Raw genomic sequence first — 12449 nt, 5'->3', positions numbered from 1 at the left:
TGGAATAAAATAATAATAATTAAAGGAATCAACAACAAAGATTTGCTTTCAAACCGTGAACTTTGTTTGATGTGATACAGTAAACAAGAACAGAGCAAAGAGCACATACAGTAAGTATAGCATACAGATTTTATGGGGTGATGCAATGTAAATCTACTTCCGCTTGATGAATATTTGTAGCCTAACATTTTATTTCACCTAGAGATGACACATTAACTAGCAAAACAGTTCATTTATGCCTCGTTTGGTATTTGGGTGCAACAACTGGAATATCTTATCAAATCTTCATTCTGAATGACCATAAACAATGTCAAAAACTTTGACAGTATCTCCACACTATTAAAATATTATTTCAAAATATACATATTTATAAGAAATAAATACATTGCAACATTTACAGTCATCACAGCAGAGCATTTTGAATGGTTAGAACAATGCCCGTCCTTTTCATGGTAACAGGGGCATACAGCATGTTAATATACATTACAGCTGAAACAGTATATAGTATGCACACAAAATAGCAGGTTATAATTTCCTCTCTTCATTCTGGTGATTGTAGCTGGATAATTCATGGAAATAATGCAGGGCTGTGTTTACACAGTGGAACATTTTTCTTCTCAAGTGTGCTATCGAGGATGTTTTTTATTCTTGTAATTTCCGTTCCAGCTCTGTGAAAACCTTTGCGTTGATTTCATCCACTTCATCTTCCACCTGGGCAAAAAAAGGCAATTTGACAGAATGAAAAATTTGACATGAAGACAAACTTTCTCTCCAATCATGACAAACACTCAGCTCAGTATAGAAGCAAGTACGTAAAGTGTATACTGAAATATTATTCATTATCTTGTCTTCATTTTCAAACAGATCTTGTTAATCACCTGTTCCACCTGCTCGACTTCTGGGATATAAAACTGCATCATGTTCTGAATGCCGTTCTTCAGAGTAACTGTGGAGCTTGGACACCCTGTGCAGGAGCCGACCAGCTTCAGCTTGACTGTGCCGTCCTCAAACCCCTTAAAGATGACATCGCCTCCATCCTCCTGCACTGTAGGTCTTGGGAGGGAACGGGACCATATCAATTTATATAGAAAAAAGCAGCACAAAGAACAGACTGATTAAGACTGTTATCACAGCACAATTGTCTTTAACTATTAAACTTTTAAACAATGAGCTGTCCCAATTGCAAAAGATGACCAAAGGCTTAAATTTACCAACATTGTTATCATTGTTAAAGGTTTTGTACCTGATTCTGGTGTCAAGAAGCTCCTTTATCATGGAAACAATATCATCATCATCTTCAGAATGACCTACAATAAAGAAAATGTAAAGTGAGGAGATATTTCACAATATACAGTCAAGCAGCTGCATAACTCCAAGATGACTAATGTGGGCAGGTTGCATACTCACTGCTTTCATGGTACACAGCCCCTGTTGTTATCGGGTCACCACTCTCAAAGAACTGATCAATGGCCTCCAGAGCATGACGCTTAATGTCAGTCCATTCCACATCCTCATCTGCCTGCCAGGAAAACAAAGATCTCACTACAAAGATTTCACAAGAACAGAATCACAGAGACAAGCTGAATTACATTTAGTACTTACTTTAGTGACAGTAATGAAGTCAGGGCCAAAGAACACACTTTTCACTCCTTCGATTTCAAACAGGTTCCTGTGAGAAACATATTATTGTGTTACTGTTATGAAAAACATCCCAATGACAGAATGTAGTCTGAGGTCATGTTAGTTCATTTTATCAAGAGCGTCACTGATGATTGAACTGTGTTTGACAATGCTGTCATTTGTTTCAAGACAAAATGTATTAGCAAACAAAACATTTTATCTACACAATGCATTCACAAAAAACCTGGAGTATCACAGAGTGTAATTTGTAAATCTGTCAGATCTACTGTAATTACTCTTCTACCCAAAAACTCCACATCTGTCAGAAACTGAGCACACAACCACGAACAGCTCAATGAAGATAAATATCTATTGTCACACTGTTTTTTTTGTTTTTTTTTTATTTTAAAAGCGAGAGAGAGAGAATGGAAAAGCCACACTCAAACCTCTGATGAATATATTTCAACTTATTTTGTCTTATAAAGTGCAACATTTAGTCAAACATACTCCTTTGATGGCTAAAACAATTTATATATTCAAAAATTTGATTTGAAAATGTTTGAATATATAGGTGTAACTGTCTTACATGGTTGCATTTTTATTATTTTTATATCGACATCCAAGAGATTTTGGAACGCACCGATTTATTAACAGTGCAGCTATTTATATTGCCAACTGTTGTCTTTATGAATGTTTTTTTTAATTTAAACATATTTTTTATAAAATATTGTTGTATTTTCATTCCATTTTATAACTACACCAAGAATATTTTTTCATGTTGTCGTCTATGAGATTGTATATTTAAATCTTCTCCTATTTGATTATTATATTTCTGTCATTATTATTTTCTTCTGTTTGATCTTCGAATTTATTCTGTATTCAGATCGCAGTTGAAAATGAGATCTCAATGTGACTTCCTGATTAAATAAAGTATTTTATATATATATAGGAGGCATAAAAGCATCTTTTCTACTCTCTTTCTTTTATGTCTATGAGACAACTTCTTATGAGAAACAGTTGGTGACATTTTATTACACTATGATTTATAAACATGACGCACACAGTGTGCAAACACACGAGAGGAAACACTGAAACGCCTCCTTAAAATGTGTATTCTATAAAACTAGAAACAAGAAGTAGAGCAAAGTAGGCGAACTTGACACACAACCTGGCTAATGATGAACATTCAGCTGAGCTTGGAGAGGGAAAGTCCAGCGTCCCGGTTCCTAGGACGGGTTTACCGGGGAGAAACTTCAAGCTTCTGGGGTTTGGAGTGTCTTGAGTCTGGATGGACAGGTGTCTTACTGAAAGATATTAAAAAAAACAATTTCTTTTTGAAGTTTCATGGTTATTGGCTACACAGCAGTATCACTAAGACACGTGTTAGCACTTAATGACAGAGAGTGGGCGAAAGCATAAAGGTGTCCAAATACTGTAATGGTTTCTCACTTGAGAAGTGTGTGGTTCCCGTGTGGGGCAGAGGCTGAACCTTTCTGAAGCTCCAGGTCGTGCTCTGTGAGTGGTATGAGCTGTCTGGAAACCTTACAACGTAACAAACATAGAAAATAAGACAATATCTGTCAGTAAACATAGGACTAAAACTCATTCATTACTTTAGGCAGGATGAAATAGTAAGGACAGGTTAATGGATGAGATATTTACTTTAGCGGTTAGCTCAGTGTATAAATGTAAAAGCCTTCTAACTGGTCAAGTTATTCAGAGTTATTCAAAGTTTATACACTGCTCAAAAAATTTCAGGGAACACTTCATTGTCACAGTATAACACCAAGTCAGTTCAGCTGCAGGGATATCAATCTGTCCACTTAGGAAGCACAAGTGATTGTGAATCAATTTCACCTGCTCTGGTGCAAATGAAAATGACAACAGGCGCAAAGGAGAGGCAAAACCAAGACAACCCCCCAAAAGGGAATGGTTTTGCATGTGTTGGCAGCAGACAATTGCTCTCTCCTTATCCTTCCTGCCTGATTCTTCTCTAGTTTTGTGTTCTGCTACTGTCCTTGTCACAACTGGTAGCATGAGGCAGTACCTGCAGCCCAATCAGGTTGCACAGGTAGTCCACTCCTCCAGGATGGCACATCCATACATGCATTGCAAGAAGGTTTGCTGTGTCTCCCAGCACAGTCTCAAGAGCATGGAGGAGATACCAGGAGACCGGCCGTTACACGAGGAGAGCTGAACGGGGCCGTTGAAGGGCATCAACCCAGCCGCAGGACCTGTATCAGCTCCTTTGTGCGAGGAGGAACCTGAGGAGCACTGCCAGAGCCCTACAAAATAACCACCGGCAGGCTTCTGGTGTGCATGTTTCTGACCAAACTGTCAGATGTTCAGATCATTCTATGAATCAAATTGTCCCATTAAACAATATAGCAGAAAACATAAATATAGAGATCATCCATGGATCACAAAACGCCTGCATAAGAAAAATACAGTGTGCAAAGATTTCATAAGACAGAGAACTAAAGGGGCAGAAAATAAATACAAAAATAAGTTAACTATAACTTATAAAGAGATGTAGGAAGGACTGGTACGGTAAAATATTAGATGATAATAAAAATAATGTTAAAAATGTATTAATTGGGCAGGAGAGAGGGGCTGAGACAGAGCACACAGAGGCCAACAGGGCAGGGAGAATAACTGGCATGGAGGTGAGCGGACAATGAGCATATATTGATGGTTAAAACCAAATAACGACACCACAAAGTCTAATTCAGATGTTGATTTAAAATGAGACATTACTCTAAATCTGGTTTCAAACGGCCCCATTTCTCTCGTCAGCGACCGAAGCTACTTTGCCCCAAAGTCTCACTCCAAACTTTTAGTGACAGACTGCGATTTTGAATCCAGCCCTCAGTGGGTTGAGGATTTTGGTTTCCATTAACTCTCGTTTCGTCATATTGTTCTCAACAAATTATACAATGTACACCAGTAAAGATTTTCACTTTGAATAATTGGTTCATCAACATCTAATGTGTGTTTAAAGTGTTCACTTAATTTCTTTTGAGCAGTGTAGTTCGAGCTAGCTATGGTTAGCAGCTAATTTACGTGCTTGGTATCGGGAAATAGACTCATATAAAATCAAAGATGAATTAAAGTGAAAATCTAAACTACCCTTTCGATACATCCATTTATATACGGATGGATGGGATTATCGAGACAACCCGTTGCCTAGTGTCGCAGTTTGCTAGTTGGCTAATTAGCAAGCTAGCTAGCTAAAAGTACCACCTCAACCACGCGTCGGAATTGCGAACTTGTGCCTCCCACAAGCATTATAGCCACCCGAACCAGCAGTACAACATGTGTACAAAACTATATGTCACAGGTGTAGAAGTTCAAACCTTAAATGAGCAGTATTTCTTGCCCGGAACAAGTGGCGAAGACCCCATCTCATGTGCGCCGCCATTTTGTTTGTTTTGAAAATGAGGACCTCATGTGGTAGACAGGACGCACTCCTGCACCAGAGTCTGATCAATCCAGAGATCTTTCTGATATTGACCTGTCTCTAGTTTATTTACTCAATCAAACAGTCATTTATTGTTTGTAAGAGACAAAAAATAAGTAAAAAAAGACAATTGACATACATGTTCAAGATTAAAATGATTATTGTGTTAAAATGAACAGTCACTGCATTATTGATTTAACAAATATCCCTTATTACTAATATGTTTATACATTAACAAAAAAAAATCAAGGCACGTTTCCATGCCTCAAGTGTTGTTATTCCTCATAATAACAATGCTTGAGACATGACAGCAGTGTCCTAGTCAGATTATTAGTTGTACAACAGTACTAATCCCTGCATTTAAAATTTTACTGCTCCATATTTTACGCAAGTGTAAACTCAATCTGCAAAGTAACTGGTAATTATAGTTGTTGAATAAATGTAGTGGAGTGGGAAAAAACAATATTCCCCTAGTGGAGTAGAAATATAAAGTAGCATACAATGGGAATAGTCAAGTAAAGCAAAAGTGCGTCCGACTTGTACGTACTGCAGTAAATTATCTGAGTCACTTTCAAAGAACAACAAAGCATGTTAACACATTCAAAGCATTCCTCTAGTGGCAGTCACGCAGACCCACTGTTTTGGTCTCCAGCCTGATATGCATCTGTTAGACTGTATGTATGTGTGTGTCTATGTGTGTATGTCACATACTGTTGGAAGAGTTTCTAACTCCAATCAATTGGTAGTGAATAACATAGTGGCTGGTTTCAGATGGAAAAAGAAGCTGAGTGTGTTGGATATAAAACAAACAATGTGACAGCGTCAAGACGGCCAACCCCATGTTTCCCAACATTTGTTCTGACAGGGCAAGGTGGTGCTCAAAAGGAGTGGCAGCTATACACAGACTGCCATATGAAAGCAGGGCTGTACTCTGGATGGTGGATGACTATAACTAACTACAACAACTGACTTACTGAAGAACCTGAACTCCACATTCATAAAGGGTTAGGACTTCATGTCTTTGTTCTAGTACCAATCTTGTAGGTTTGAAGCTCTCTCCATGAGGAACGTCTTAACCCCTGAAGAGGTCTACTGTTGAGTCTTTTGAGCACATCTGGATTTAAGGAATTCCTGTTTTTAATTTGTTTCCCCTTGTCCACCACCAAGACATGCTGCTGTGGATTATCTTCCCCATCTCCCTCTCTCTGGTGTCCTTCATTGGAACATGGGCTGTGTAAGTTTACCAGGAAATGACACCTTCTGTTTCTTCTTTGAAACTATTAGAACAACAACTTTTATTCTGCTTCTGTCTGTGCCTGTCATACAAATGCCAAGATTACATTACGTTTTATTCCTTGCGATGTCACTGACGCATCAGGATTATGAGGAACTGCAATTGATATGTATATTCTTTGCTACGGGCACTAAAATTCCAGTAACACTTGGCCTTGAACAGGAAGTGATAAAATGGCCACACATTATATTAAACATACTCTCATTAACATACTGTAGTGCTAATTATGTGTAATCTGTGAAGGATGTTTATTAAAGTTCACCATTGAACTTAAAAGCGTGAGAAAACTTATCTGAACATGTACATGCTATGAAATAGCAACAGTCTTGAAATATGTGATCCAGCCTGTTTTGCGTGACGCAAGGTGTGCCCACCAGACTTTCAAGAAATGCCGAGAGACATTATTGTTTAATAATTTGCAGAGACGTGCATACCTGTAAATCTGATTGTTATTCATGCTGGTTATCATTCAGCTCTGTGGTGATGACGCATACAGTGATGATGTTCATTCCAATTTGTGAAGATCTTATAACAAGGTGTTTTATTTCTCATTATTATATTGTTTGTTCCTTCATTCTACACTTATTGACATATACAGTATATAACATATATTTATTTACATATGTTTCATTTTGTGTATTGATTATTAATGAAGTAATTTGATCGACTGCAGTCAGGTGATGTTTCTTTTCGAGGCCAGGCATATTTGTGAGGATTTATTTATGAATCAATGTTTACTTCTGTCATAGATTGATTCAGTAAACAGGAATGGGACAACACTACCATGTAATAGTTTGAATGGTGATTCCTTTCAAATAAAGATAGAGCCCAATTATTAAAGCAGCATTATGTAACTTTTTTAACTTAAAATGACAGCTTTAAAATCGTTTTCATGGTACAGTGTCTTGTAATAGTATGAGTGGTGTCCCTGTCTCAGCCCCCCATCACTTGTTTCTGCACTATGTAACTTCAGTGAGAGGGTAGGATCACAGCGTTACAAACATCTTTACTGGAAGATACACGTTTTCAACACACAACATTGTCATGATGTAATGAGTTTTGTTTGTAGTTAGCACCTAGATTACCTCTGACAAACTGTTACAGACCGGGGGTTTGTATTTACGACAGTGGTGTCGCACTCAGAAATTGCGGGTGGCGCCAAATTGCACAAAATGCCAATTTCTATATAATGTTGCTTAAAAATGGCGTTTCTTCTTTTTTTGTTTCCAGGTATGGCCTGGCCTTCTCCAACGGTCACGTATGCTCTCTCAGTGACTGGTAAGTTGTGTCTCATTATTGTAAATCAAGACTGGGGCCTGTGGGAAACGTGGGCCTACAAGATGTTTCTAGAGGACTATTATAATTAAAGAAATGATCATGTAAATCACTGTTTTATTTTTTGTGAGGAATAAATACTCACATGTAGGATCCCTAATTACTATCAGAATGACACTTTGTGCAGGAAGTCAGTCATTCGTATTTTGCATCTTTACAATACAATACAATTGGTCCTTGCTTGTGGCCCATGGCTCACTATTCAAATAAAAGTGTGGGCACCCCTGTTGTAGATAGTTGACCATCAGCATTTAGATTTGAAAGAACCTCATTCATTTGTTTTTCAGGGGGCCTGACAACTACTGCAGAGGGAATCAGTCCATCGGATGTTGCAAGGTTCCCACCATAAGGTGAGAATGCAGTCACTTAATTTCACCTTTCACTTTTCCTTTCTACGAGTTCGGCCAAATTAATTCTAGATATTATGTTTTTCCAGCTCAAGTGGAACTCTTTTACCAGAAAGTTCCCTTTTCACAGCCACAATCAACGCTGGATCCTTTCTGTGTGAGTTTACTGACTAAAGGCCGAACACATACATGATTTAAGTGATATACGGTATGTTATAACAACTGCGATCTCCTCTTTAGTTCTGCTCTTCTGTATGTTCCACCATGCCCATATCATGGAGAGACACGCATGTCACTCAATGCTGAGCAAGTTTGCCCTGGTCTTTGGGGTGGTGGCAGCCATGGGGGCGTTTGCAGCTGGAAACTGTAATGTAAGTACTGCACAAATTAATCTCACAGAACAGTGAGCTGACAGGACTTCGTCATACAATGTTGACAATATAGCTTAACAGCTTGGATTTGCAGCTGTTGTGAAAGAGCAAACAAAGGCGGGTGACTATTTATTTGTAGTCCTCCGTAATGATTTAGAGCACAAGCAAAGTTGGTACACCTCCTCCACAGTATTTAACATGAGATGGTTCAGTTTCAAGTAAATTATACAATTTGTAGTAGACTAACGATAAAAATAAGTGCTCTAAGGACCCAAGATTAAAATGTATCCATCTCCACATACCAGTCAAGGAGCTGTTTCTGTTTCTTTTTGTCTGCCCTGATTGCAACTATCTGTTCATCTGGAATCTCCTGACTGTCCTCTGCAGCCAGGTCACCTGCCCCTCCTTCACTACCTGGGAGCTGCCATCAGTTTCTTGTGCATCTGCTTCTACACCGTCCTGCTCACGGCGCTGACCGGGAAGTGTGTGCTGACCGGGTATGAGAAGGTCCTCTACCCACTACGCATCCTCTCCACTGTGAATCAAACCATTGTCACCATCTGCTGTATCCTTCCATGAAGCTAGAAGAATTGTCTTTTTGTTTGGTTAAGTCTACGAAACTCTTATATCTGAGGGTATTTTTGCGCAAGGTTATGATGACAGGTGTGCACTGAGTTGTAGGAAGAGTGATAGTAAACTTGGCGGGATTCACTTGTTGTGGCATTAGAAACATTTAGTTCAGCAGTGACGTCTGAGAGTCACTCTCCAGCTGCTACAGCACTACAGTCCCTGCGTGCCACATTTAGATCCGGTCTGCTGCTCTGTTTACAAAGTGGGACCGGCCACAACAGGCCACGTGACAGAAGTAGATATGAATTAATGGAACTTTATAGCCACATCAGTCTTAAACCGTTGACTTCCTGTAAACACTCAGCTTCACATTTCACACTCTTACATCTGGGAGCTGCGAGGTGACACAACATGTGTACTGTAGTGGAGCAGATTAGGGTTTAATAACAGGCTCAAAGGGTTCTTGGCACTAGTTAGTAATGCACACTTTAAATCAAAATTGAATACAGAATGTTGTATACACACTGGCCTACATGATTGTATATCAGAATACTTTATTGATTCACGAGGGGGTCTACAGTACAGTTGCTCCATCTAGAATTCAAATGTCACAGCATTAAGGAATTATAAGAAAAAAACAAAATTGAGAATACATACTAAGAAATAAGAGTATGGAGAAATATACAATAAAAAAAAAATTCAAAAAATGTAAAAATGCTGTTTCCATGATTATGATGATACGTATGACAACAAGAGGAACCACAGAATCCTAAAGCAGTTGCTTTTGACTGACCACATGTTAACACACATGTAGATCTGTAAGTCTATTTTGTGATTTGATACATTTTAATGTCTTACTGTCATGAAAGTGATCAGCAAAAAATCTGACTGCCACTAACTCTTCCAAACATCCTTCACCTGAGCCCCTTCAGACACCGTGATGTTTGCCCAGGACAATTACTTTTACAGCCACCTGTCCGCTGTGTTTGAGTGGATACTCAGCGTGAACCTGGAGCTGTTCGAGCTCAGCTACGCTGTGGAGTTTTGCTTCTTCTCGTCCTTCATGATTTCAAACCTGCTGAGCAAACGTGACGAAGAAAAGCCTTTGATGATGACGATGTCCTGATATGAGGCCGCCAGGGTCCAGCTGAAGCACAGGAGCAGTGAAGATGGACTGAGTAAGACATCTGTAAGGACAGTGGCTGGATCCTGGCTGGAGGACCAATAGCTTTCTTTCATCAATGATGCTGGGATGGATTAATTATATCTATTTATGGATTATGACCACTTTTCTAGCACTTACTGAAAATATTTTGATTTTCTTTACTGGGCATTTCTGTTCCTTAGGTAAAAAAAAAATCCTTATTTATTGACACCAACTAGATTGTACAGAAAAAAGAACAAAACACATCAGCTGCATTATAGATTTGTGCAAGCCATGTTGCTGCTCTGCCAACAGAACAATGAACCCGAGGTGTCCAATACCCCTAATTTATGTGAATAAGTGTTTTGTGAAATTACTTTTTATGTTCTCATAATCAACTCCTTAAAAAGGACCAAAGGACATGAAAGTTGCCATCAGAAAAATACAAAAGCACTTGTGTAAAGCTTTGGCACTATTAAAAATCATGAGCACTGTACACTGATAGGTCCTGTCATTCTGCTGATTCACTCACATGACTTTAAAGCCCTTTGAGAAGGGTGGAGGACGTCGCAATCCAGCCCTTCAGACATTTTTTAGTCCCTGTGACGTCATAAGATCCTGTATGACTAGGTGATTCACGCTGAGAGACAATTAGAGAGGCTACTTTTGGCATTTCAGTCATGGCAAAAAAAACAAAGACGTCAACACCTCAAAAGGCTGGTTTACAATTAAGAAGTGCAGTGTTGGGCACACACTGTACAGTCCTGTGGTCGTTATACCTGTTCTTTCACAGGTTGAGGTGTGGTGTCAGTGTCTCAGAGTTTCAGTGTGCGTGACAGGACAAACTACAGTGATGTTTTCTGAATGTAGTTCCCCTTTTTCAGCAACTAAAAGGCCCTGAACATATTTTCTCTCGTCTGATGTAAAATACAACATTTTTTGCCAAAGTTGGAACAGGTTTGGTTCTTTATTTCAGCTGAGAGAAATGCATTTCTGCTCCTCTTCTTGTTTTTCCTCATCGGTTGGAAGTGGGTATGATTTAGTTGGAAAAATATGATGTCACATATCTTCATGCAGAGTCAAAGTGAAACAGGAACACCTCATTCAAAATCTCACGGACATTTGTAACAACTAATAGCTTTATCAAGACCTTTAGAGCCTTTATCAACAGTATATTGTGAGGCTCGCTTCAAAGGTTTAAATAAGGCGTTTCTGTAAAAAAAAAACTCTACTGTTGTTCTGTGAATGGATAGATGGATCTCTATACAATCGCAAATCTGCATACTTATTTGTAGATTAAGACAGTAACAGTAAGTCTATATTACAATATTGAAATGTTAACATTTTCTGTTGCTCATTCAGTCATGGATAGGAATAGGACATTGTGAAAATGTCATGTCACGATTATCTTGTTGAACACAAGTGCGATTCTCAACATTATCCTGATAATCATCAAAGTCACAGGTGTCATTTACACTGGGGATGCTGGGGACGTGTCCCCACACGGTTTTTAATTGGTCAGTTTTGTTCCCGTCCCTTTTTAATGCATAACTGGTTTAAATGTTCAGCAAAATACCTTGCACCAAGAAATGTTTGCTAACAAATGAGAATGCTTCGCTCTGCATCAGCAGCTGCAGTTGAAACTGACTGCTGCGAAATATGACAACATCTCAACCCACAACCCGTAGACATAACATATACAGCAGCCTGTACTAAGGCTAAGTAACAGCCTACAACACGTGCAGGAAAACTATGATTCATCCTTGGATAGTAGATCAGCATACTGTATACAGTAATATACAGTATATTATTACAATACAGCAATAATATACATATTTATATCATAATTATATGATCTAGCCATTTGGTTGCCTAATATTTATTGTTTAAGACTGTTTAAACTTTAAAATAAGAACAACATTTGTGCTAAAATATGCTCAAATTACTTCAACCTTCAATTAGTTTGGAAGCAAATATTTTATTGCATCACAGGACAAACCTTTCTTAGTGAAAAAACATCTAAGAATCTTAAATACCATTAAACAAAGGTCCTCCTGCACAAATAAAGGATAAAAACATGGGGTAACCTCATCACCCTGTCATCATTTAGTTTGAAATCAGTATTTTACTTGTTTTTGTGTTAGATACAATGTGCGACCGAGCCTTCTGCCACGGTGACAGGCTTAGGCAACTCAAAGTAAATAAGGAAACCAATCTAGGACTGCACGTCAGCAAGCTTGACAGCTTATTGAGTCAGTTGTGTGAGGATATTTATGATTATTCAGATAATGAAAATTTACCATGATCA

General features: G+C 38.5%; 2 protein-coding genes across 3 annotated transcripts; one reads left to right on the top strand and one right to left on the bottom strand.

The window, feature by feature from the left end:
* Positions 1-41: 41 nt before the first annotated feature.
* LOC311270163 (NFU1 iron-sulfur cluster scaffold homolog, mitochondrial) lies at positions 42-5050 on the bottom strand. Its single transcript, XM_084374896.1, has 8 exons — positions 4977-5050; positions 3070-3161; positions 2789-2924; positions 1603-1669; positions 1408-1519; positions 1244-1307; positions 879-1053; positions 42-711 (listed from the first exon to the last, which is right to left on the bottom strand). The coding sequence occupies exons 1-8, from the start codon at positions 5039-5041 to the stop codon at positions 643-645; spliced, it is 780 nt and encodes a 259-aa protein (XP_084231022.1). The 5' UTR covers positions 5042-5050; the 3' UTR covers positions 42-642.
* Positions 4240-11062, top strand: LOC311270162 (transmembrane protein 150A). Of its 2 annotated transcripts, none has more exons than XM_084374895.1 (8): positions 4240-4286; positions 6248-6314; positions 7605-7652; positions 7997-8059; positions 8146-8213; positions 8297-8427; positions 8815-8992; positions 9930-11062. In XM_084374895.1, exons 2-8 carry the CDS (start codon positions 6250-6252, stop codon positions 10121-10123), a joined length of 747 nt encoding a protein of 248 aa, XP_084231021.1. In that variant the 5' UTR covers positions 4240-4286; positions 6248-6249; the 3' UTR covers positions 10124-11062. The 2 variants fall into 2 exon arrangements, with proteins under 2 accessions (XP_084231021.1, XP_084231020.1); XM_084374894.1 differs by lacking the exon at positions 4240-4286 and adding an exon at positions 5954-6084.
* The last annotated feature ends 1387 nt before the right edge of the window (positions 11063-12449 follow it).

The sequence above is a fragment of the Pagrus pagrus genome, assembly GCF_965226575.1.
Source record: "Pagrus pagrus genome assembly, chromosome: 15".
NCBI lineage: Eukaryota > Metazoa > Chordata > Actinopteri > Spariformes > Sparidae > Pagrus > Pagrus pagrus.
Note: the sequence above shows the minus strand (reverse complement) of the source record. Positions and strands in the feature narration are given on the sequence as shown.

Coding starts and splice junctions, on each gene's coding strand:
- LOC311270163 (XM_084374896.1), bottom strand. CDS start 5,041: ATGGCGGCGCACATGAGATGGGGTCTTCGCCACTTGTTCCGGGCAAGA. Junction 2,925..3,069: donor GGGAACCACACACTTCTCAA/GTGAGAAACCAT, acceptor AATATCTTTCAG/TAAGACACCTGTCCATCCAG. Junction 1,520..1,602: donor ACTTCATTACTGTCACTAAA/GTAAGTACTAAA, acceptor TTTTCCTGGCAG/GCAGATGAGGATGTGGAATG.
- LOC311270162 (XM_084374895.1), top strand. CDS start 6,250: ATGCTGCTGTGGATTATCTTCCCCATCTCCCTCTCTCTGGTGTCCTTC. Junction 6,315..7,604: donor TTCATTGGAACATGGGCTGT/GTAAGTTTACCA, acceptor TTTTGTTTCCAG/GTATGGCCTGGCCTTCTCCA. Junction 8,428..8,814: donor TTGCAGCTGGAAACTGTAAT/GTAAGTACTGCA, acceptor TGTCCTCTGCAG/CCAGGTCACCTGCCCCTCCT.